Source organism: Apostichopus japonicus, chromosome 5, assembly GCF_037975245.1.
Source record: "Apostichopus japonicus isolate 1M-3 chromosome 5, ASM3797524v1, whole genome shotgun sequence".
NCBI lineage: Eukaryota > Metazoa > Echinodermata > Holothuroidea > Aspidochirotida > Stichopodidae > Apostichopus > Apostichopus japonicus.
Window position 1 is genome coordinate 21,267,170 of NC_092565.1, and position 24,980 is coordinate 21,292,149.

General features: G+C 39.5%; 1 protein-coding gene across 1 annotated transcript in view; it reads left to right on the forward strand.

Annotated features, from left to right (window-relative positions):
• Positions 1 to 23,910, forward strand: part of LOC139968011 (uncharacterized) — a 39,486-nt gene extending 15,576 nt beyond the window's left edge. Inside the window, exons 3-19 of the mRNA XM_071972283.1 lie at positions 1,598 to 1,750; positions 2,722 to 2,805; positions 5,787 to 6,039; positions 9,634 to 9,899; positions 10,154 to 10,338; positions 10,886 to 10,973; positions 11,710 to 11,900; positions 12,821 to 13,036; positions 13,710 to 13,893; positions 14,559 to 15,630; positions 15,981 to 16,116; positions 16,561 to 16,708; positions 17,517 to 17,591; positions 17,949 to 18,137; positions 18,962 to 20,153; positions 20,564 to 20,642; positions 21,551 to 23,910. Coding sequence (XP_071828384.1) covers positions 1,598 to 1,750; positions 2,722 to 2,805; positions 5,787 to 6,039; positions 9,634 to 9,899; positions 10,154 to 10,338; positions 10,886 to 10,973; positions 11,710 to 11,900; positions 12,821 to 13,036; positions 13,710 to 13,893; positions 14,559 to 15,630; positions 15,981 to 16,116; positions 16,561 to 16,708; positions 17,517 to 17,591; positions 17,949 to 18,137; positions 18,962 to 20,153; positions 20,564 to 20,642; positions 21,551 to 21,638 — 4,599 coding nt within the window. The 3' untranslated portion in view covers positions 21,639 to 23,910. The remainder of the gene's footprint in view (positions 1 to 1,597; positions 1,751 to 2,721; positions 2,806 to 5,786; positions 6,040 to 9,633; positions 9,900 to 10,153; positions 10,339 to 10,885; positions 10,974 to 11,709; positions 11,901 to 12,820; positions 13,037 to 13,709; positions 13,894 to 14,558; positions 15,631 to 15,980; positions 16,117 to 16,560; positions 16,709 to 17,516; positions 17,592 to 17,948; positions 18,138 to 18,961; positions 20,154 to 20,563; positions 20,643 to 21,550) is intronic.
• Positions 23,911 to 24,980: the final 1,070 nt, after the last annotated feature.

Genomic DNA, 24,980 nt, shown 5'->3' on the forward strand with positions numbered 1-24,980 from the left:
TGTACTGTGTCTCTGTGTTATAGGGGTACCTCCATTGTGTATGAACAGAGGAAAAACAAAACTCTCATCTGTGTGATACAGACAAACAGACAGACAGGCAGACAAATAGATGGAATGAATATAACAAAGAACATTCTAATATTTAAATAAGAAGGGCTTCCATTATAGTACATTGTCTTTTTGTACTTCCATTTCAGCAACTTCAGTATTTAAGATATTACAAGCTAGGTTTTTGCTCCACACTGGTAGGCCATTCATTTTATTCTTCTTGTTCTTGTTTTGCTATCTTGATCAATACAATGAATGCACATACATTAAGAGTACCACACGATTTGATTTGACTCAGTAAATCTGCAATGCCACTAACATATTAATTCTACCATGTACAGTACACTGAAGTCCCTTTGATCAGTTTTGTAGTGCATCTCACTGTAAATGGCATGCTACAGTTTGTTACTGCAAGTAGCTACAGACTTCTTTTAATATCTTCCAGAACTAATCACTGGTTCGGGGCTTTGTCGTGCAGCTACACTCTGCTGTGGAATTGAGTGTTGATTCAAAGTGGCCCTTTAAGTTTTGCAAAAACAGTTACACTAGACAATTAGATCAGGCAAGAGGGTGTGTTACTGACTTTGTGTTACTAATTTTGTTAGTGTGGCTCATAAACTACCAAAGCAGTGTACTTTGTATCCTACACAACACCCTCCTCCACCCTCCCAATTATGTGTCTAGAAATACAAGTTGTCAGGAAAACATTTTTTCTTTTAGAACATCTGTTCTGCCGACCCCTTAGAAAAGCAATGGCCCCCCTAAAGAAGTCTAGCTATGCCTTGTCCTCAGGTCAAACACATGGACCAGTTTATGTGGCCTTCATACCCACCATTTCTGCTACCGCTGTAGCGTGGTATACCGCACAAGTTGTTAGAAATCCCATCTGCAGTTTAGGACAATTAAGTCACAATATATTTCCTACAAGAGTACATTATACATGAGGAAAAATGAAAAGGATTGGCAAATTTGGCAAGTGTTACCTCTGTTCTTGAGTCATTGTGTATTAGTCACTATTAGCCAGAAAAAAATATGAGGCCCTTGAAACCTCCAAAGTCCAAACGCTTTTCGTTGGTCTGTGAAGGGACTAAAGTATGTAAATGTACAGTTTAACAACCTGGGAAAAAAAAGAAACGTTTTGGGTTACAATGATGATTTGTGTCTGTGTGAGGCTTGAAACATACCAAACTGAACATTAATGTGAGAGGTTGATGTCTTCTTGTCAATTGGAAAACATTCAAGTGCAGATGCTTCTCGTTGTTTTCCTCTGTAAACTTTGATCTTGTTTACGAGTGAATTGTTCTAGTCAAGTATGGTACTATATGTTGTTCACGGTTTTTTCAATACTGCAGTTCTCATCAAGTTTTAAGCATTTGTAGGATACTTGAAACTGTTTGTCCTGGATAAGTGCCAGATGTGTTGGTCATGCAGTTAATTGTTCTGGTGACTGTGGCTATTACTACTGTATGTTAAGGTCACAAATTCAGTTACTGTTGGTAACTACAGTATATAACTGGTTTGTAATGCTTAAACATTTTCTTTTGCACAGCCTTTGACTGGACCCAAGAGCCACAACCCTTACTTGGACAGAAACCACTGCCTCTTGTGTCGCAGAGAGAGGCCCGACCCACCCAGAGGCAGCTTTAGTTCTATTATTGGAGATGGAAAGGATGGGGAGGAACAACTACTTAATACCACATCTGTAAGTAGTGACCATTGTCTCCCAATTCTGTTGCTCCTCTGTTACCCCTTAATGTTTTCAAATGTAACCAAGCAAACAGTACGATATAAAATTTGTGGGACACAGAATATACTGTATTGGATTATACCAATTAAGATCTCGCCACTAATGAGCAACCAATTGATTGCAACAACGCAGATATCTTCGATTGAGTTGTTATCCAGCTGTGTGTGAATATAACAAAAGGCTTTGTTTGTTACGACCCAACTCAATATCCAGCTTTAATACATCTTGCCATGTAGGACAGTAGGTTCCATCTTATCTTTAAGAAAAAACTTGATTTTACATGTTTGAATTACAAAATATCAACGTTGTGACAACATTTGAACAGAGAAAATCGTTTCTTGGAATATTACAAAATATCAATGTTGTTAAACCTTGACTGCCATGAATGAACCTGTTTCAAGGACTTGACCTTGAGGCCATGCAGGCTTATCTATGCTCAATATCGGCCTGCAGACAATCTTGTTTCTACCGGTTCTTGTCAAATTACATTGGTCCGTTATTGTGGTAAAAGTTTCAGTTGATTACAGCAAAGGGGACAGTTTAAAGTGATTATAAACAATCAAGATAACAAAAGGAAAATATGGAGAATTTTTGGGTAATTTTTAGAATCAGGTTTAGCCGTCAAATTACTGCAGTAACATTGTAATAAGCTCTTTGCTCATTCTGACCTATGTTGACGTCATCCTATACAAGGGCTTTCTCCCTAAAAATATCATCCCAGGATTGTCATTTTGGAGTATTTCTCAGAAATTCCCTTGTCATGTTCACAGGTTTGTACCTCAGAAAAGTGATGCAAATTTGCTACACTCTGGCTAAGAATCCAAGTATCCACTTTTCACATGTAGGGTTCATCTCGAGGGACAACATTGATTTCTCTGTGAATTAGTAACGTCAACTAATGGACTCTTTATCCCTCTCTCCAACAGATGCCCCTTTGGCTGTGTCCGGAGTGCAGACAGAATGTGGAGGAGGAAGAACGAAATTCAAAGACATACGATTCACCTTCCCTGGTAAGTTGACATGCCGTTATAATGTTTCCCCTGGTCTCATGCTAGCTTCATCATGCTAGCCTCAGGGAAGCTGCTCTCTCTCTCTTATCGAACATTCAGACAGGCAGGCAGGATTTATTTCAGACTAATCTAGATTTCTGAGTAACCAAAATTACCTTGTGGACCTGCAGTGTGTTCTCGACCATGTTACCACTTCCAGCGTGGTAATTCCCATTGTCCTTTACAAAAAAAAAAAAATTTTTTTTTATCTCAATCAAACCTTGAATATAGAGTTTTGTGAATTTTAGAATATTAACAAGGGGGGAAAAAAACCATGTCAGCCTTGAGCTGTATCTTTCTCTCTCAGCTGCTAAGTGAGTCAAATTAATCAAGGGATAATGGCTTTGTATGTCTCCTATAGGACAGGCAGTTACAGTCTGGTTACAATGAACAGCTGCTCTCTGCGCAGAGGGACAATGCGCTTTACCTATAGACGGAATAATTCATTTTGGTATTGCACAACGGAACACCATGAGAAATGACAAAATTGCTTTACAAAAACGCCACTTCCATGTCTAAGTAGTGTGTGCGGGAAGCTTAATATTTCAAAATCTGATTGTGAAAAATTTTGAATGCTTCTATTTCTATGATAATTGGTTAAAAGCTCTGCAGTTTGGCATAATTTGAATTTGGACTTGAAGTTTTGAAATTTTGTTGTATAATGCCGATATCCGCACTCTATTATGTATGGTCAACACAGCGGATGACAGCCTTGCTGTATACGTAGTAGTAGTACTGTAGTTGGTTGTATTACGCTGATCTCCAAACATTCTATGCTGGTATAAAATAATATAAAAAGATACAAAAGCTGTATAAAATGTCAGCAAAAAGTTGAATCAATTTAGTTAGCAGCCTACAGTATGTAGAGCTCTGTAAGTAGTCATCGTTAACCCTATGTTGAATTCATTTCTCTTCAGCATAGGGAGCTGATGGTTTCAATCTCATTTAGTTGCTCCAAGAAAGTCATAAGCTGTGAATCACCTTTGAGAAATTGCCAAAAGAAAATCAATTTACGTCATTATACATTTTTTCCCCAAATTAATAATCCATTTTAATATTAAAACTTAAAAACATATTAACATCTGAAATCTACAGATAAAGCTATTTTACGTAGGTAAACATCTTTGCTGATATGCCAGTTTTTTACTTTGTCTTTATTAATCTTTATTAATCATTTCCTGGATTCTCTGCAAATTTAAGAATGAAGCCTAACTGCCAAACTTTTTACCATCCATGGGAAGCTTTTTCGTTCACAATCCTGTAACCTGTGAATACATGCTGTAGATCTACATATATACACTGCATGTAAGGCCCCCATATGCATTGCTGTCCACCTGCCTTGGAATATTACAACCACATTTCTAAATTTCATGTTGTCGGTAGTTCAGTCTGACCGTCAACGTTGATCGTAGGGGAAGTAAATCGTTGCGTTGACATAAAGCGAGGCCTGTTGCATAAGTAGACATTAATTGGGGTCCCTAATTCTCTTCCATACATTCACCCTCTTTTGTACATTATTCACAGCAGCGTTGCACCGTTCTATGAATTCCATGTTTATTAATCGATTGAACTTTCAAACGAGTGAACTATAGATGGCGGACAAAATTTTGCGTCTTTTTGTAAAAGCAAATAAAAATGTTCTGGGGAAAAGCAGATCGTCTACGGCACATACGTCGCAAAGCAATTGATGAGCAAACAGAATCCACAATGCGCATGGAAAAGGTTTAATAACTAAGAGAAAATGAAATGATTTTAAAGAAAGAAAGAAGAATGATTATTCTTATTATTATTTATGTTTGGGGCATTGATGTACAGTATGTACAGTGTATTGTTTGCCGTTCCAAACAAGAGTTCTGTTTTGATGTGCGTTGAAGGTGAATGACTCTTGGTGGAAAAAATGAAAATATAACGTATAAAGTCATATTTTAATGTCCATATTCTCTATAGTCCACAAAGTGGCTTGGCCCGGAAACTGTATGTTAACTGTTACTTAGTGTAATTATCTTTATATCCCATTTTGGACTGCCAGCGTTCATACGGCAAATAAAGACCAATGAATTTTATGCTGTAGCTTGTAGGTTTTTATTTAGTAAAGAAACCCAACCACCTTATTCAAGTCTCATAGAGCATGGACAGTGATGATTGCACAGGGGTCAGATAAGGGTTATTTATGACAAACCCCTCCCTCTGTTGTCTGTCCTTTTGTGTCACGTGTGGTGACCAATTGGGTAGTGACAGGGGTTGGATAACTTGAAGCAGTCTGAGTCCCTTTTTTGCTTTATACCACGTTTTCTACCTCAGTGCCACCCTACATCAGTTTTTGACGAAACAAATTTATGTTTGGGGCATTGCTGTACAGTACAAGAGTTCTGTTTTGATGTGCGTTGAAGGTGAATGCCTCTTGTTGGTGTTCATTAATCAGTGGGCACTTGCCTTGAAACAAATTCTATCATCTTGAGTTTTCCCTCCTCATTACAATTGCTGGTTAAGTAGTAACAAATGTACCTTTTTCCCATCATGATGGCATGGTTGTCTATATGTATGTGAGTGTGTGTGTGTGTGTGTGTGTGCCTGACAGAGAGAGGTGCATTCTTGCATTTGTATGTGGTGGTGCCGAACAGATCTCATCATGAGTTTGTTGATTCTCAATTTGATGTGAACAGAAAGGAGAATCAGTTTCATTTCACCTCTTGATAGCATTAAAAAAAAATGGCCAAACTTGTACTCCAGCCGCCCTCCCTCCCTCCCCCCCCCCTCTTGCCCTTGACATGATACACTCCTAAATGTTTTTGTTTATTTTAAAGCTTTTCTTATCATTAAGAGATATCCTTCATCTGTAATGTCATTTTCTTTCAATGACTTGTTATCTAGGCCTCTGAAAAAAATATTGCATAACGATACAGCAGGTCAGAGAAATGGTTAAATCTTTGTTTTCACCACAGCCGCAAGATGTCTTTGCTTCATCAAATCTGCCACTCATACCACCGATGGACGGGTACATGGGCCTCCCCTCCGGGGACGGCATCGGTGGACGTAAGGCAGCATCAGAGGAACCCTGTTCGTGTGTGAAATGCAAAGAGCAAAAAATGATCATCGCCGAGGAAGAGAAAGCCAAGATAAAGTTGGCTGGGTGCTGGTCGGAGTTGAGTCACATGGTCAGATGTGTCTATCTCGAGGCAGGCACTGCACTAGCAGGTACGTCTATTCCAGAGGGAAATAATTGAAGGAGGGCCTCGAGGGTATGGTTCAGTTCAGTTATGAATCATGATAAGCAATAAGCACGACGATACATTAATGTCAAATGGGAAGAGAGTGTGTATTTCCAACATTCCATCACAGGAAATGTTTGCAAACTAACTAGCTATGAGGAACTGATTTATTTGCAATTTCCAGTGCCGATTCGTCACACCATATTGAAGAGGAAAAAAATTGGTAAGAAGCTATTTTGTTACTTTTAACATGTTGAAATTCTTTTGAAATGTCGAGAAAATCTACCGATTTTGAGAACAAACATCTACAGTTGACCTAGAGCAACCACATTATCATAGCAGGGGCCTACCCTACTTTGCATATAAGAATCAGGGCTAAAATTGTTATTGAGGCAAACTATTGGCCAATGAAACCATTTTGACAAAAAGAGAAAAAAAATGGTTGAGATTATGAAAAGCAACCAGTTATGGAAAAGATTGCAACATTGGAATTGGGATCAAACCTGTGGACCCTGCTTAAATAAGTAAATCAAGTAGAACAGAACCCATTTGTATAAACGAGGTTACAATGCCAGCTCTTTTATAAATGACCTTGGCACCTTTAATAATAATTGGGAAGAAAAAATGTTTAATTGTAGTAGAAAATATCATACTGACATGAATAAAGCAAATTTCCAGATTTGCAGCTCGAGTGACACGGTGAAGGACATCAAGTTACCGTGCAGCTCTTAGTTATCTGCATTTATACCAGAAAAAGAGAAAAAAGAGACATAATACCAGAAAAAGAGACATTGATGTAGGACAAGTTGTAGGTCTTTCAACCTTTTATTGCGAGACAAATCTGATCAGATTACAGTACTAGACAGAATACAATTTCCCACTTTGTCAGGAACTAATTAGCTTTTCACAGAAAGTGATTAATTTGCTTCCAGTTCTGACAGTTTATCTCTTCATAATATTACTGCGGGTATTGTTTTCTCGAACACCCGAAAAAAGTTTCAAAATGGGGGGGGGGGGGTGGGGGATGATAATATTGTGTTTTGAGAAGCGATTACATTAAGATAAATATGTTGTGTGTAAGTATCATTCATTTGGTAGAATTTTGGACTGCCAGCGTTCATACGGCAAATCAAGACCAATGAATTTTATGCTGTAGCTTGTAGGTTTTTATTTAGTAAAGAAACCCAACCACCTTATTCAAGTCTCATAGAGCATGGACAGTGATTGCACAGGGGTCAGATAAGGGTTATTTATGACAAACCCCTCCCTCTGTTGTCTGTCCTTTTGTGTCACATGTGGTGACCAATTGGGTAGTGACAGGGGTTGGATAACTTGAAGTAGTCTGAGTCCCTTTTTTGCTTTATACCACGTTTTCTACCTCAGTGCCACACCCTACATCAGTTGTTGACAAAACAGTTGTCCCCCCCCCAAAGAGATATGAATACCAGATATTTTGACCGATCAGTTTTATTTCTTTTGCATCCTGTAGACAGTTTTGTGAGAAAATAATAAGGCAAAGTGTATCCATTTTTAGTTGTACTTTCATGAACAAACAAGCATTAAAAGGAAACAAAAACAATAACCATATATCCCTGTGCAAGAGCGGTACTCATCGGCCAATCAAACCCCTCTCTGGATATTCCTTGTATATACAGTGCTATAATTTAGTGTTTGGAGTATCCATAACAATTACAAATTGTTCTTTATCATCAAAGAGTGAGAATAAAAATGCAAGGTTCACGAATTGCTTTGCATTCTCCTTCTTCAGCATCTTAGTCAGTGGCATTTTTCGGCATGATTTGGTGTACAGTAATTTATTCTCTCCGACTTTGTTTAGTACCTTCACCCCCTAAGTGTATTGTCATGTACAGTATGGGGATGCTTGTATAAATTTTACCTGAGTGTTTTTTTGCGAAAGTGACAAAAGGAGGCGAGCAGAAAAGGAAAAGCTCTGGTGGAATAAGTAATCAAAGATTGGCGTTCCTGACATTAGCGTTCACCGGATTTCATTAGTGTAGCCCGTAGAAGAAGCTGTCTCTAATAGTGTTGCAAAAATGAGCCTGTCATGCCTGTTAAAGTCTCGTCTCGTTTTGTATTCCACTTCTCTGTGCTAGCAGTCTTTGTGTTGTGTGACAGATTATGTTCTTGTCTTGAGTCGAAATCTTTGGATGGATGTCATTTAGCGTGACACTTGAAATGTAATGGAATGCCAAATTTAACTTTCAGGAAGTTAATGTGTGCTGTCCCTTTAGTAATGTAATAATGTTTGATGCCAGCAAGATTTACACTACTGTATACTGTAACAATTTTCCTATAAACCTAAACAGTAGAGATAAAGTGGAAAACTGAAGCAAAGGTCTCGTTTCTTGAAAAAAGAAGAAATGAAAAAAAATGCAAGGAATTTGAAAGCTAATCAGGGTTGGCAAAAACATTCAATTTGCTGCTGTCTCAATGATACCCTTACACTGACTCTATGGTCATAGCAACTATTTGGGTTATCTTGTAAGTCCATGGTCTGTGTTTATTTAGTCCTTAATCTACTGAAAGCTAAGACAGGGGAAAGGTTAGGACAGTTTGAGCTTTGAGGTACACAAATTGTGAAGAAGGAGGTCCTAGAAAGGTAAACAAAAGTACCTACTGTATGTCCAGTTTAGCAATCTTATTAAATCCAACCAATGATTTCTTGTGCCATTAGGAAAATTTTGCCATAGTGGCATAAACAGTTTGGTGCCCCTTTTAATGTAGACTGCACTTTGCCATAGTGGCATAAACAGTTTGGTGCCCCTTTGAGTGTAGACTGCACTTTGCCATAGTGGCATAAACAGTTTGATGCCCCTTTGAGTGTAGACTGCACTTTGCCATAGTGGCATAAACAGTTTGATGCCCCTTTGAGTGTAGACTGCACTTTACCATAGTGGCATAAACAGTTTGGTGCCCCTTTGAGTGTAGACTGCACTATGCCATAGTGGCATTAACAGTTTGGTGCCCCTTTGAGTGTAGACTGCACTTTGCCATAGTGGCATTAACAGTTTGGTGCCCCTTTGAGTGTAGACTGCACTATGCCATAGTGGCATTAACAGTTTGTTGCCCATTTTAGTGTAGACTACACTTTGCCATAGTGGCATTAACAGTTTGGTGCCCCTTTGAGTGTAGACTGCACTATGCCATAGTGGCATTAACACTTTGGTGCCCCTTTTAGTGTAGACTGCACTTTGCCATAGTGGCATAAACAGTTTGTTGCCCCTTTGAGTATAGACTGCACTTGCCATTGTGGCATAAACAGTTTGTTTCCTCTCTGAGTGTAGACTGGTCAACATTGCTGTCTCAATTTCTAGCTTTAATTCAAACTTTTGAGAAGGTTAAATTCAGTTGTACCTTAAGGTCCAGTTAAATGTTCATTGGTTTTATGAGAATTCAACAAACATTTGTATTTAATCAAACAGTAGGAGGTTTCCTTACCCTGCATGGCTGCACCTGAAAAAAGAAAATGTTTCATTTTGACGACATTTCAACTGGTTACTCTGTATTCCGAAAAATTGTTGCCAGTTGTAAATCTTTTTCATTTTTTTTACCTTCACAGATGAGGCCAGTAGCACAAAATTGTGCCTGCCTCGCATTGCAGAGCTGGTCCAAAGGCTGTGTGCTCATGACCCTCACCAACTCTTTCTGAGGCTTGAAATAGAAGTTGAAGACTTTGTCAAAGAGGTTAAGGAGAGGCTCCTTAAAAGGCTCAGTGAGGGGTACAAGAGTCCACCCTTGGCCAGGCAGTTTATGACCATGCTCATGGAAGAATATACATCCCTAATATCTGCCTCAAAAACCCTCAGTACAGTCTTAGACAAACTGGTGAGTGTTTCCATGGCAAAGTTGTCCATGTGTCTACTCGAGCACAGCAAGGTTTGTTTGCAGGGTCACTACTCGACTCTAACCCTGTCATGAAAGATCCTCTCGCTAGAAAGGAACACCTACCCAGCGGTATCCTCCTCCTCTTCCCCCTCATCCCCCTCCCCCAGCACTCCACCCCTGACCCTTGCACATGTTAAGGATTTGAACTTAACTGTTGACTATCTGTAACATTTGTTATTTGTTTAAATTTACAGGAAAAGGAACACTTGAGTAAGTTCAACTTGACGTGGGTTCTCCATAACAAGCACTTATTTCATTCCATGGTGTACTTGGAACCAGAGCTGCATAACAAGCTCAGTCAACTACTGAAATACCTTCAACAGGGCAGCCAGAAAGAATCCTACCACTCTGAGGAGTCATTTGCTAAGCTTTGTCAAAGGTACCATTTTAACTTCTCAGATGAACATCTTACCCCTTCCCCACCCCCAAGTTCTGTTTTTTTTCATAGCATGGTTTAGATTAAAGGAAGAAACAATTGTGATTGCAAAAAGGCTTGTTTTTGCACTACCCCCTCCCCCACTCCTGCCCTCTCATTTTGGAAGTTTGGATCTCATGTTGTTAGAAACCTGATCCAACTGTCTTATTAATAACTAAACATAACAGGATACTCAGAATTACCTAGCTGCAGCTAATGGGTGAAGATTCGAAAGCTCTCAGTGTACAATCCAGTTTGATTGATATAAATGTGAATTGTTTATATATATACAATTGTCGCCTGCTTTTAAGGCTGAAGCACAATTGTCTCAGCATCCTGTGAAAATTCTTTAGCCTCTTGAGAAAGGAGAAAGGTTGTTGCCGAGCTGATTAATTCAAACGTCATTGACGATGACCGTGACAGACATCCTGCTGTTGATCAATTAGTGATTCCAAGTTTGCATGAATTCCTCCTGATTTGAGGTGTAAGGCATCGCTTCTCTTCTTTCCAGGTATTTTGTCTTCAGCGATGAGATGACAGACCTCTCCGAGTCATGGAGAGAACACCAGCAGCTCATAGAGAGTTATGTTGAAAAAAGGGTAAGAACTCTCTATCCATGAGTATTAATAATAATAATAGTTAACAGTTCTTATATAGCACAACTTACAATGAAGTCTCGCCGCGCTGTACTTAACCCTGGTCATTGGTAACGTGTCACACCTACACACCAAAGTGTGCACAATTCAAACAATCTCTCCTGGGGCACCACAGTGCACCACAGCCACGTGTCCCCTGGGGGACTTCCCATAGGGTGCAGCCACAAACCGGCGCACGCAAGTATATTTACAAGTCACTTCGCAAGTCCCCATTTATACACCAGGGCTCGAACCTGTAATGCTTAGATCACAAGTCCACTACCTTAACCACTTGACCACAATGCCCTTAATATTAATGAAATATTATTATGATTGCCAATGCCATAATTACTTTGTATGATAAAAATGCTTTTTAATGACAACTCCCATAAAGACAAAAATCTTTCAGAACAAATTTTATTTGGGAAGCTGAATGGTGCTAAAAGGGCCTGCACATGTACATTTCCACCCAGTGTATTTCATTAGTATTTCATGGTGTACCTTAACTTAAAACCTTTTTTAGTATATATTTTGTTTGTCTCATGTTAAGTTTCATTTTGTAATCAATTCGCATCATGTTTTGAATAAAATATGCATTAACTAACAAGCTATAGTTTATAAATTCCTAACTTAGCCTACGCTTTTAAACGAACAGAATTCTATTAGTCATTTTTCACTTGTTTTATCTTAACTTTCACAGGAAGTCAGTCGAACCAGAGAACTTTTAGCTCAACAGAAAACCAATTGGGACTTCAAATTTCCTCCCTTTCCTCCTCTGTCTGGGGACACTAAAACCCATTCCTCACACTGTTATCACGGAGACAAAAGGTGTTCTCAAAACGATGCAAGCAAGGAGACAGGTGACCTTGCACCATGTAACTGTAAAGCAAAGTGAGTTGGATCTAATTCATGAATATTAATCAATGATTATATGATTATTCATGAAGAAGGTTGTCCATGCAGCCAATTGGGACAATTTCCTATATGCTAATACCTGTCTAAACTGCACATCAATATCATGCTCTCAGAGCACTGGTATTGACAGTACAAACAGTTCCTAACCTTGATCTGATAGAAACATGATATTCATACTCATACTGACAATACGAGTGCTCTGACGCGGGATATGACACTACAGTATAGAAAACATTGTCCCAACTGGGTGGTCCATGATGTTTTCCTAATTAGTGTAAAAACTAACCCAATGATGAAAGTGTTAAAAATAGCGTTTTCAGCTGTGTTTTGGTCAATAAGGTCATCTTAATTTACACAAAATCTTGTCGCAATACAGTTTGATTGAACCAACTTTCTCATGTCAAAGAATTAAAAAAAATTAGTTAAATTTTGAAAGAGCTATAGTAACCTGTATTAATTTGATCAGTTGCAAACTTATTTTGAGCAAATCTTGGTATGTTTGGAAAACTAATCACTTAAATTTTACAACCACAATACAGCTGGATAGTGTTATTTCCATATGGACCAATTTGCAGTAATTTCCAGAAAGGAATGGAACTGATTTCACTTCAGGATTTTACACAATTAAAATCTCACTGTGGGTGGGTGAGGGGGGGGGCGGGTGGAGAAGGTGGTGAATGCAGTAGGGTGAATGCAAATGCAGGAAAGGGGATTGTTAAATTGTTAAGCCTTCTCCCTTAACATTAGAATTTTAAAACCCTATCTATATGGTAATCTTGAAATCTCTACAAGGGTTGTGCAAGCGACATCCCCACCTTCCAGTCATTTCCTGTTTTCTCGGACTGCCGATTGTTTGCGACTCGATCACTAAAAAATCGCCTTAAAAATTCTTTCAGATGCTTATATCAGACTGGCAGAATTCCACATCAGAACGCTCTTTACAACAATCTCGACGAGGGTCTAATTCCACCTCAGCTGGTAGCGCTGGAGGAGGATTACAACTTTCTACAATCCATCCAACCGCCAAACTTGTCTTCCCCGAGTTCATCACAAGACGACGACAGTGAAGAAATGGTTCCTATCTTTTCAAGAGGCAGATGCATTGATCCAGGGTGAGGGTTTTTATTTCCTCCTTTTTATTTCACTTCCTCACTTACTTGTCACCTCATAACAGCTGCACTGCTGCTGCTCTACCTTGTTTTGAGTGACCTGATGACCTTTTGACACTGACCTCCCTCTTGTGACTGGTCACCACCTCCTTGCAACCTGCTCTAATGTCAATGGACCAAGCAGTGTTGAGTGTGTTCTTTGGTCATGGGGTGAACGAACAAAGTTTTAAAAAAATCCGTCCTTTTTATAATGCTTGTAAAAGTATTCCAAATGTTCTCCTGTCTCTTAACACAAAATGATATGATAGTTGGCTTTAAAGCAAAATACACTCATAATCTTGTTCAATTTTCCATAATTAACTATAAAGTTCTGACAGAGCTAGGACTTCATGTATTTACTTCGCTCCTCGCTTACCTGTCTCCTCACAACCTTAGCACCTCATTCTACCGTGCCTAGTATGCCCTGGTAATCTTTTAACACTGTGCACCCTCAACGAATGGCTCCTCCGGTCGTTGCCCTTCCTTCTCATTCTGCCAGTCAAAGTGTCTACACATGCGTTTTCGTAGTGGATAGTAAATGATTTCAATTTATCGTGGACTCTCCCTCAATTGATGGTAGTGTGGAAGACGGTTTGCCTGCAGAGCACTCATTGAAATTTGTGTTTGATCATTGCAGTATGTGCAGTCCGTGTGATTCCATCGATTCAGACGACCTGACCTCTGAGTCATCGCACGACGCGGCTTCGCAGGATGCAGGGTACGACGAAGACGATGACGAAGAATCAGAGGGCTGTAACTACAATAAACGAAATCGGAACACCGCTAGCGAAAAGCTATCCAACAGTTCCAGCAGCAGTAAGGTAAAACTATGAGGCTCCAGATAGGCATGAAAACAGAGAATATGAAAGGGAGACCCCACTTACACCTTCACAGTTAAGGGAGGGGGCTCTGTTCTGGATTATCTAACTCATGACCGTTTGAAATATGTATATAATCATTTGCCTTGGTTGTCAATTTCCCTTGTAATGAATAGCGTTCTGTTCAAAGTATCTCTTTGGAGATCCGGCGTTAGGACTCACAAATGATTTTCAAGTTGGTTGGCATCATGTTTGATCTCTAAAGTAAGGCAAAATATGTCAGCAAAACAGAACTAGCTTTGTTCGATATTGGTGGCAAACACCTTAAGTGGAATGACGGCCTTCCTTACTGGTTTCGAACCTCCCGACATACAATCAGTGTCCATAGCGTAAGTAGCATATAAAACGTGAGGCCCGGGTTCAAATCTTGGTTGAGGCTGGATGTTTTTGCACTGTTCTGTACTTTCCAACTCATTGCAATTTCAAATATATATAGATATATATATACATATATATATATTGATATACATACATATACATACATATATATATATTATTTTCTGTTTTAATTTTCTAACAATTTTATCAAAGAGGCTCAATTGAAGATATTCTTTCCTTACACATTGTTTGTAATTTTAAAACTATTTTTCATATTTCTTCTTCTATAGGGAGATTCAGCCTACCAGAGTAACCAGACTTGTGAATGTCACGCCTGTATTACTTCTGCTATGCAAAGTGCTAAGCTGCCCCCAGCTTCTGCTATTGGTACCAGTACGACCGACACAAGTGCTAACCTCACCCCTAATGACCTCCGGACAACGTCGCCATATTTATTCTACCCCAATTTGACCAATCACCAACCGTTGGACCTTAGCCACCATGGCATTACCGCTAAGCATCCCCTCATCCACCCGCATTTGTATAACTTCTCCTCACAAAAACCGGCTACCAGCATGCAGCCACAGCCATTCCAGTTGGTGGACACATCGCCGTTGCACCTCAGCAGCAGTGGTAAAGTCAATGTATACGAGAACGCCAAAATGAGCCTCTACCCACGAAATTATGACCACCCAGACTTATTTCAGAGCGTCAATGACGCCCTTCAGACCAACTCCAAGCTGGATAAATCAGCCTTTCCGAGCTCTTCTGTTGTTGGGAAGAGTCATACTAAAGACCAGGAGGAAGAAACAGGCTCAAGTTTGTCCAAAGTTGTTTGTAGCAGTCAAGGAACAAGAGACAATATGGGCCTCTACAATCCTGCTCAGTTCTCTGTAGATGCCTGGGCCAGGCAGCAATTTATGGCCCAGCAGCAGCAGAATGGGACACTGGGCCCTGTCACAAGTACTCATCCATCTGATTGTTGTCCAAAGCACTTGACCCAGACTCAAAGAATTCCAAGTCCCTCCTCCTCCTCATCCTCAGCTATAGGACATGCATACCCCCATCATGGGACCATATCAGCTGCTGCTGCCACTCTGTCGGCTACCCAGCAACCGTTGGTCCAGCCCATGAGTCCCCTCTTAGGAAATCTCCAAGCAACAGATCCTCAGGCATTTGGTTCGTTGAAGCGGGCCTCATTAGTAGATCCCATAAATGGTCAGTCGTTGACGACGCCTTCATCTCAGACGCCTTTGCATCAGCACGTACAGCATCAGAGCAGTTGCAAAAAGAAGAAGGGGTACGGGGATTTAGACCGGTACCACCAGGATCGGGGATGCAACTTATCCTGTATGCAAATGCGTAAGTTGAAGCAACTTTTGCGACTAAGTAGCTATGCCCTTGACATTTTTGGAAAAATCCAACTCCAAGAAAGAACTTTCATCCAAAATTGGTTTGACAGCCACGTAATAAGAGAATATCTGTTTGGACGAAGCAGTGAAAATTTGAAAAGTACTGAAAATGCGCAACCACCCTATTTGAACTTGTGAAACAGTCAGGTTTTTTGACTCTCTTTTAACTTCAGTCTCGGAGTAACCGATTGTTTTGTAAGCCATTTCTTTACATTCCTATTGTTGTAGATCATTTGGAACTATGCAATGTTTCTGTTTTATCTTTACTATTTGATATTTCATTGTATTTCACCGCTGCAGCTGAATTTAGTCCTGATATTCACCAGCAATCAGTGTGTGCCCTTCATAACCAGCCAGGAATGGTCCCATCTGTGGGGAGTGCAGTGGATCCGGTTCACACAGCAGGTAGTACTTCAACTTCAGCCAGTGTTTGTAGGTAAGTTCCAAACATGTCACTGATTTCTATTTTATTTAATTGAGGTGGGTTTTGAAAATGTTGAGGTCTAAACTGTTGAAGTTTGTAACATGACTTAAAAATATGTAACAGCAAAACAAAGAGAGAGTCACGGTTTTCAGATCATGTTGGCAATTTGTCTAGCTGGTTTCAAGATTTTTTTAAGCATAGGATATCTCCCAAAGAAAAGTAAGTTATTTCTTAGCTGTTTGGTGGAATTGTTCACCAGAGATCTCTCTATCAAATGATTTAAAGAAGGTAGTTGGGTTTCTGTCTGCATTAGATAGATAGATAAATAGCATATTCTAACCTCTAAATGTCTTTTACATTTCCCTGTTTGTGTAGTTGATGAAATTAATGCCGAGTCTGTCGTAGTTTTTTTTCATTTTCATGTCGTCCATTCTTTCCTCCCCCCCCCTCTCTCAGTGATCCCGACTGCGACACACATAACTTTAACGATGATGATCTCTGTGGGAACAGCGACGATCATAGCAGCTCAACCACTTCGTCCAGTCGAGAGAGAGACTCCAAACATTGTGGCTGCTGTTACTGCGAGGTGTTTGGACATGGCGGGGTGAGATCATGTTTGGATTTAGTTTTAATACAGTGTCTTTGAAAAGTGGTGGTGGTGGAGTTTGAGCATTGTTGGAAGTTACAGAAAGTTGGTAAGCTGTAACGTCAGTGATTTACAGAGGCTCATTTGTGCAGGATGGGGAAGGGGAGGGGGTGCTGGGGAGAGGGGTAACAAACAAGAAAAAAAGACACACTAAATAATGAGTTTTTCCTTGGTGTTTCCCATGAATATTGGAAGACTAGTATAGACGTATGGAATACCGATTACATTGACTGAAAACTTTGTGCAATCTTACTGTGTTGTTTTGTTATTCAAATGTAAGATTCAGGTGCAGCACCCAGTTGAGACTATTTATTTATGTATTTTTTACTTTTGCATAAACCCCCACATTAATGCCATGCTTCAAATCACTTGTATTGACAGTATGGGCAGAAAGAATATTCTATTTATATGAGGTAAAGTTTAGGAACTGTTCATACTGTAATTGTGAGTGATTTGAAGCATGATAGCAGAGAACAGTATAGAGTGGTATTAGCATTGGAAAATTGCCCCAACTGGCTGTGTGCAGTCGTGATAGTATAATACCCTGAAAATACTGATTTATGTGAACAGTGAATAAATTAAATTCCCCAAAGACTGAATATGAACTCTGCAGAGGTGTGATCTTCTCTTCCCCTCCCCTTTTTTTTCTTAAAGGGAGGGTGTTGTTTAGGAGTACATCAACACTTGAGTGGTTGAATTTGTTTTTTGTTCTGTATCAAATTTTATGAATCTATCAAGGCTGTTAACATTTTGTCTCCATCCTCAGCCTGCGCTGGCACCAATGAGTCGAAATTATCCAGAAATGAGGGAAAGACTAAGGCTGAAATTACGAGAGAGACAGGTATGTTGGCTTCAATCCCCTTTTCCTTTAATGAGCAGTTTCGTGAGTTTGGTCGGCACTTCCCCCATCCCCACTGTGTGTTACTCAGAGAAGGATCTATTATTATTTTAATGCACTGAGAAACTGACATAGATTTGATTTTTTTTCACCAATCGATGGTCGATCAGTAAGTATTAAAATTTGATTCAATCTGCAAGGTCTGAGGGCTGAACCTGTCCTCCACTGATTGCATCTTTGTCTAGAGATTGACAGTCTATTGATATATATTGGTTTGGTTGGATTCTTTTGTGTTGTAAGCTTCTTCCCAGCTGTGTTTATCTGACACATTGCTAACTTTTGTATCATTTCTGGATTCAGCAACATCCCAAGGATGAGTCGCCGTCCCACACTCACAGTCCGGTCAGCATGGATCAGCCCAGGAACCCATCCATTCCACTCAATAAGGAAAACTTGGAAGCTCTAGTCTCTTACATCAACGGTGAGAAGCCCAAAGCCAAGAGCAGCAGCAGCAAAGCAGCCAAACGGCAAAGACAGAAGCAAAGAAAGGTAAGCGGAGATGTCAAAGGTTAGAGAGTGTCAACTCTTTGTCAGTGATCTACTTTTGAACTGTTGTGTTGAATTTGCTACAAAAGCCTGTGATACTTTTCTCCACTCTTTAAGGTACCTGGAAACATCTGTTTCCTTCAGTCCACCAAAACTGGAACAGTAACCATGAAAATTATGCCAATCCTTTAAATGTGTAGCAACCAAATATGTGTAAATAATTCCATTGCTTGGTCAGGTGACATAAAGTATTTACTTTGTTCCTCACTTACCTGTCTCCCCACAACCTGAGCACCAACCTTAGCACCAGCAACCAGTAAGTTTTGGACTAACAACCCAAACTCAAAATTGCAACTTTGACAGATTCTGGTCACATTTTGGTTTATTTTTCCTTCCAGTTTGTCATAAGTAAACTATAGTTAATAGTTAATAGTTATAGTTATAGAAATAGAACAGACAGTCCCCAAGATGGATGAATCACAATTGTTTTGATAGCATCAAGTTGCCAGTTTTGCCTCCTAGTATTCCTTACCACATTCCCTGTCCCTTTCTCCCATACCTACCCCTCCCCTTCCTCCTCCATTCCCCTTTTCTTCCCCTTCTCGGTCCTTCCCCCTCCCCCTCTCCCCAGTCCTCTCAAGTATGTGGTGATTTGACGATGTGTATGCTACTGAAGCAAGGCTTCCCTGATTACTGTCTTGGAATTGATCAAGGTTCCACCAGTAGTATAGTTCGTTGCAGTCTGGTAATCAATCACCGCCATTGAATTGTCTCACCTCTGCTTGGAAACTCTTCGTTATCAGGTTTTCTTCTGTTCCTCTCCACAGGCTGCACAAAGGGCAAAACAGGAGAGCCAAACAAAGAGGTTGACTTGTCCATCCAAAGAAGAACCATCAGAAAAATGTCAAAACCTTTCCACTCAGTCGACACCAACCAAGAGCAATAAGTCTCAGCAAAACCAGCCATTACCACCATCACTGCAGCAACCACCGCCTCCCACAGGAAGCCACGAGGAGTTGATTGCAAAGAGATATTTGCTGGGCATTGATAACGACCACACACAGAACACACCTGCCTCAGGAAAGTTAAAAGTCCTGGACAGGAAGAGAGCAAAACCACCAGCAGCGGCATTTACCTCAAAAGAACCAAATGCAACATCTAAGAGTTCTTCCAGCAGAACCACAGACTCACCAGCACAAACGTCATCCTCATCAGAGGAGAGGAGGAAAGAGACGAGGCCAAAGAGCGCTGGCCTACCAGAGGAGGCGGGGGGAGATGGGACCCACAGAATCAGAGAGGGAGCTTGGAAGAAAGCTGACAAAAAAACGGATGCACCAATTCCCAAGGTGACTGTCATTAATAACAAAAAGAAAGATTCATTAAGAGTAGTCCAAGAGGTTCCAAAAACAGCAGCGGCACAACAAAGGACGACTGCAAACGGCCAACAGGGTTTGACGAATGGAAACATCAAGTCATTGAGTGGCAGTGGGAGTTTAACCGCATCCAAAGCAGCTAACGGCACCACGGCCGTGGCATCTCCAGGTACGCCTAGGAGGACCAACGGCAGCAAGAAGGATTCAGCGAAAAAAGAGGCTATCAATGGGTCGGGCGTGGGCGGCGTGGAGGACAGGAAGAAGCCGACGCCAAACGGTCCGACCCAACAGAATAAGACGGATGCTAAAGAGCAGAAGCAAAGCAGCAAATTGAAAGCCAAGATTGCTGCAAGTGATGAAAGTGCAAAGAAAGCCGTCTCCACGAATAACAGCACAAAAGCCGGCGGCAAGAAGCAAGAGAGCCCTCCAGTGGAGAACGGCCATCTTGAGGGAAAGAACCACGTGATGGCCAAACAGACAAACAGCCACAAGAGACCGGAGAACAACCTGAAAGCAACGGGAAGGGTCAATGGGGTCATCGATAATCACAGCGTGGTGAACTCTGACCCCGCCGCCGCCTTAACCAACAGCAGCAGCAAGAAAAAGAAGAAAAAGAAGCCAGGAGAATCGAACAGTTTGACCATTGGTGAGTTACCCCTTTCCCTGACATTTTGTATGTCATCTTTTCGATTTCTGTTGCTCTGGTCTCACGATATTTCAGGAAACATTTGAGTTTGGTCGTGATAAAGATACAATTATTTAGTCATTTATTTGAATCGTCCTGCTGTGATTGTATCGTATTGTGCTTTAAATTTGACTGACTGGTCCAGATGGTGACTAGGCTTGGCCCATTGTGACATGATCAGAGGCACGACTCAAAATTAATTGAGTCAACTCTACGTTACCAGTCTGTCTGGTGTCGTGGAAGTATGTCCAATACAGAACCATTCTCTCGTAGTGGCACTTAGCTGTACAGTGTAACCAATATGTACAATGTACTGCCCAATTGTTCTAATTTTATTGTTATATGTTTTTTGTTGTTACCTTCTCTTCCAGATGACATCTTTCTCCCGAAGGAGAATGTTGACATGAATGAGATGGACCCGGTAGAATTGGAACTTGAGGCATTTAAGAGGTGCGAATGCCTTTGTACTCTGTAATTGTGTAGGGTGATGGGAGGTTGTGTTTGTTAGGTGGGGGGGGTGGGTGCTTTGATTATACGATGAGTAACATATTCAGTCATGCCAAGGAATACGTAACATCACAGGAACAATAAATCCTTTCTTCATCATGTTTCTGAGACACAAACCCACTTATCAACTTGATGATGGTTTTAACGAGACACAAGGAAAATCTTGCCCTTTTTTTGAGATATCTTAGTTGAAATGTCCTGTCCGGGAGCTGTCAATTTGTAAATCTATGATGTCATAGTGATGTCATAGTGATGTCATAGTGATGTCATAGTGATGTCATAATGCCACTAGGATCTGAAACCTTTTACTTTCTTCCTGTTTGTCCTTTCATATTTTCAAGGTAGAATGTTAAAACTGTTAAAGCTCAATGCAATGCCATCATTAGCCCTTGTGAAGACAATCAATATTTTACGTTCAGCAATTTTTGCAGAACCCATCTCCAATATAGAAAATAAACATTGTCATACAGAATGTAGACAAAAACTTAAAGCATGCGTAGCTTGATGATGTTATCTTTAGACTTTCTCAAGTCTTCAGCCTTCTGTGGTGAAGAAACGTTAAACGTATGATATCTTCTAAGTGGAAGAAGATAATCTTAGCTGTTTGGTGAAGTTGTTTGTGACAATTATTTCTATCAGATGAACCTAAGATGATGCTTTGTGGTTCCTTTAATGGCAACTTAGAAGCCTAGTAAACAGGACTTAAACACACACACACACAAAATAATAATAAAAGTAAAAAAAAAAATAAAAAAAATAAATAAAAAAAAACAATTATGGAAAACAATTGTCATGTGACTGAAACCGTTGTGAAACTGTATTTTTAATTTCCTCTCTTTTTCTCCCTGCAGGTTCTGTATGGATTCGACGCCACAACGTAAGAAAGAGAAGGTGGTCTTTAACGTGAAGGACATAATACTCAATGCAAAGAAAACTTGAGCACACTAATCAGCAGCAACAGCAGTATCATAAGCGACAGTATCAGCAGTCCCGACTAGAATCTAGACTATTTTGTAATAAAAATCATCATCATCTTTGTGTCTTTGGTGTGTTAGCAATAGTTAATCTTCCTAATATGATATTCAACAAAACAAAAAAAGATCCATGTGCATGAAAAAACCATTTCTTAATCGACGACAATATTTTGTAACGTAATCAGACTTTGTGACGAAGTGTAGCCAAGCAACCGTTTCCCCACATCAGTTAGAATCTGTTAAAAATGGTCAATTTTTTTCCTTTTCTGGCAATGATTGGGAAAGGATCAGTGACAGTTACCATTTTGCTGGAGGTGAGGTCAATATTTAAGTAAAGTAACCTTCCCCCCCCCCCCCGGAGTGTTTGTTGAATCTTCGGTGACGCTTTCAACATTGTTCTCCAAGCAAATTGAAAAGACTATAATCTTCTGAGCATATATCAGTTTAATATGGTCTTCAGTTTGCTTGAAAAATTTTTGTCTTTCTTTGATCAAATTCACATTTTTAAATATTACCAGTAAACTAAAGGGTTTATTAGTGATCCATAACCAGTGTGATGTGATATATGCAACTACAATTTTCTGTAACAATACTTGAAACCCCCCCCCCACCTAGCCCCCTCCCTCCACCACTTATAACAGGTACAAAAACGACTTAAACAGGTTTGGCTTTTAGGTGATGGTGCACTGCAACTGAGAATTTACTCACCAGAGCATTTGTCTCTCTTCAAAACAATTCCCACTCTGATACAGAAGGAAAAAAATAGTTCTTGGCATGTTGACCTTTTTGCAGCAACATTACTTGTTGAAAACAGCGGACCAAGAAAGGGTTGGCCGTCCATCTTTCTGATTCTCATAAATGCAAACTTTACCCACTTCTTTGCTTAAAAGTTCCTTTTTTTATAATTTGTTAATTTTATTTACTTAAACTTGAGATATATAGTGACAATGTCCAGAAGTTATATATAGTCCAGTAGCTAGCATAGTATAATATAAATGCAGAATGTGCCTTTCCTGGTTGGTTTCTGTTGCCTTCCTCCTCGTCTCTGTGTGATTTTTTTGTGTGTTTTTTTCCCCTTCTCTTTTTGAAAGTTTAGCATTAATACCTGCGATCAAATGAAAAAATTATTATTCCCACACCCCTCCCCTGACCTCCCTTCTTCGTTTGAATTAAAATAAAATTTCATAATTTCTATTTGCTTGATAGATTGAAATCTTAAAAAGATTTGGAATGTTTAGTATCCTGTATGAATTTTGTAATAAGAATTAAGCAATGTAACCAAGAAGAAGAAGAAGAAGAAGAGAAGTCAACAGGGAAATTGACCCGAATTTACAGCATTTTTGAAAGGAATGACATTTTTTCACGAGCAAAATTTCTCTTTTCTTCTCATTCTTTGAATTTGTCACAAAGTGAAACTGAAGTAGTTTGTTTATTCATATATTTTTTATCAATGTTTGAAGATAGGTATAATCCGATCTTCTTTTAATAAAATTTGCCGCCAAAAAAATTAAATCAAATTGGTAGCATGTGAATCCTCTTAAAGTCAAATATAAGTAACAATTGTCTGTCTGTCTGTGTGCCTGCGTGTGTGTGTGTGTGTGACATGATAAAGATGTCAAACAGGCAATTAACAGATGATGAAGAAAGACAAAAAAATCGCATTGCCTTTTTAGTTTTCGTTGATTTTTTTTTTTTCGATTTTTTTTTCCCCCCGTTTTAATGTAATGTTGTTGTAATCGATTAGAAAAACAGCATTGTGTGTCCTCCAAGATATGTCTTTGAAAATTCTTGCTTATGTGCGAAAAGTTTTATTTTAATGGTGATTTGTCATCGATTTAGAGAAAGAAAAAAACAGTTACAACAATTGTACAATTATTTTGGTGTGGTGAGAAGTGCGCCCCCTATTTTAGTCCATCCTCTTGTGCTGCTGAGGGTAAGGCTAGAATTTGATCAGGCGAGGCAATCTCTCTCTCCCTCTCTCTTTGAGTGAACAATGTATCGTGAGGAGTTCGATAATAGAGCTCTTGAGCAGTGGTTAGTTTATCCTCCATCATATTATTTAAAAAAAGAAGAACGATTTTCTCATCAGAAAACGAGATATAGGCTGGATATCTTTGTCTTTGAGAAATTTGAAATCTCTTTTGTGTTCGACAGTATTTTGTCCAACTTTCTTCTTACCAGCATTTATTCTTGACAATAACAAGTGTCATTTCAAATAAATTGCTCAATATTACCTATATTATTTGTCTTGACTTTATTTCATCTGGTGTTTATGCCAATAGTAAAAATAAAGATATTTACTTAAACAATAATTGTTAAAGGGACATTGTCGCCCAGGGACAGACCACACTGACACATGGCAAAGACAAATATTATAAACTGTTAGCTGAAAACCCCATTTCAACATCTTGTCCCTAACTCCAGATATTGTTTAGAACCTATTTTGACTGGCTATACTAAATTCTTCCCTGGAGTGGAGCACAGTGGGTAGTCTGTGATGTCATAAAGGGAAAGCGCTTCAAAGTTTCACTAAGGCCATTACTGTCCTCTTGTTGATTCATCCTTGAACCCCAGTACATTTGGAATGTTAACTTACTCGGCTTTCTTCTCTATTTTTAGAAAATTTCATGAACATGCATCTTATTTGTCCAAATATAATTTTCCTTTGTGGATTTGCATCTGAATTTCCCTGATGACATCATTTATTCTACTGTTGCCAGATGCATTTACAAAATTTCAAAACAAGATGCAGAATATTGTTAGCATATTTTTATTCATTTTTTTGCTCAGCATTCAACTTAAGCCACCGGAAATAATTTTAACAAGAACAAAGTGAAAGAAATATGATTATCTAATCGAAATAAGCCTTTATATCCTGATTTAAAAAAAAAATCTTATTAACTATTTGAAGTATTCGAAATGTATTTAATTTCTCAAAGGCTACGTCGACTCCCACTTTTAATGAGCAAAAAAAAATCTTACATAATTTTAAAGAAATTTCTGTCAAGATTGAGCTTGGTTACGAAATCCAAATAACTTGATCCACTCTCAAGCCCAGTCAGTCCAGTGGCGGAGCGTCCATACAGTCAGGGGGTGCCCCCCCCCCCGACGGACTCAAATGGACTGCTGGCGCCCTTTTCATCTTTTACAAATTTTTACTTTTTCGCGATTATTGACTTTTTTATTGCGCTCTCATCTACCTATTGACATTTGTCACATTTTCTTGGCGATGACACCTATTTATTCTTCGTTTATCTGCAAATTAGCAAGGCCCGGAAAGGGTCATTTCCGGCGTTCTAGGAAGTAT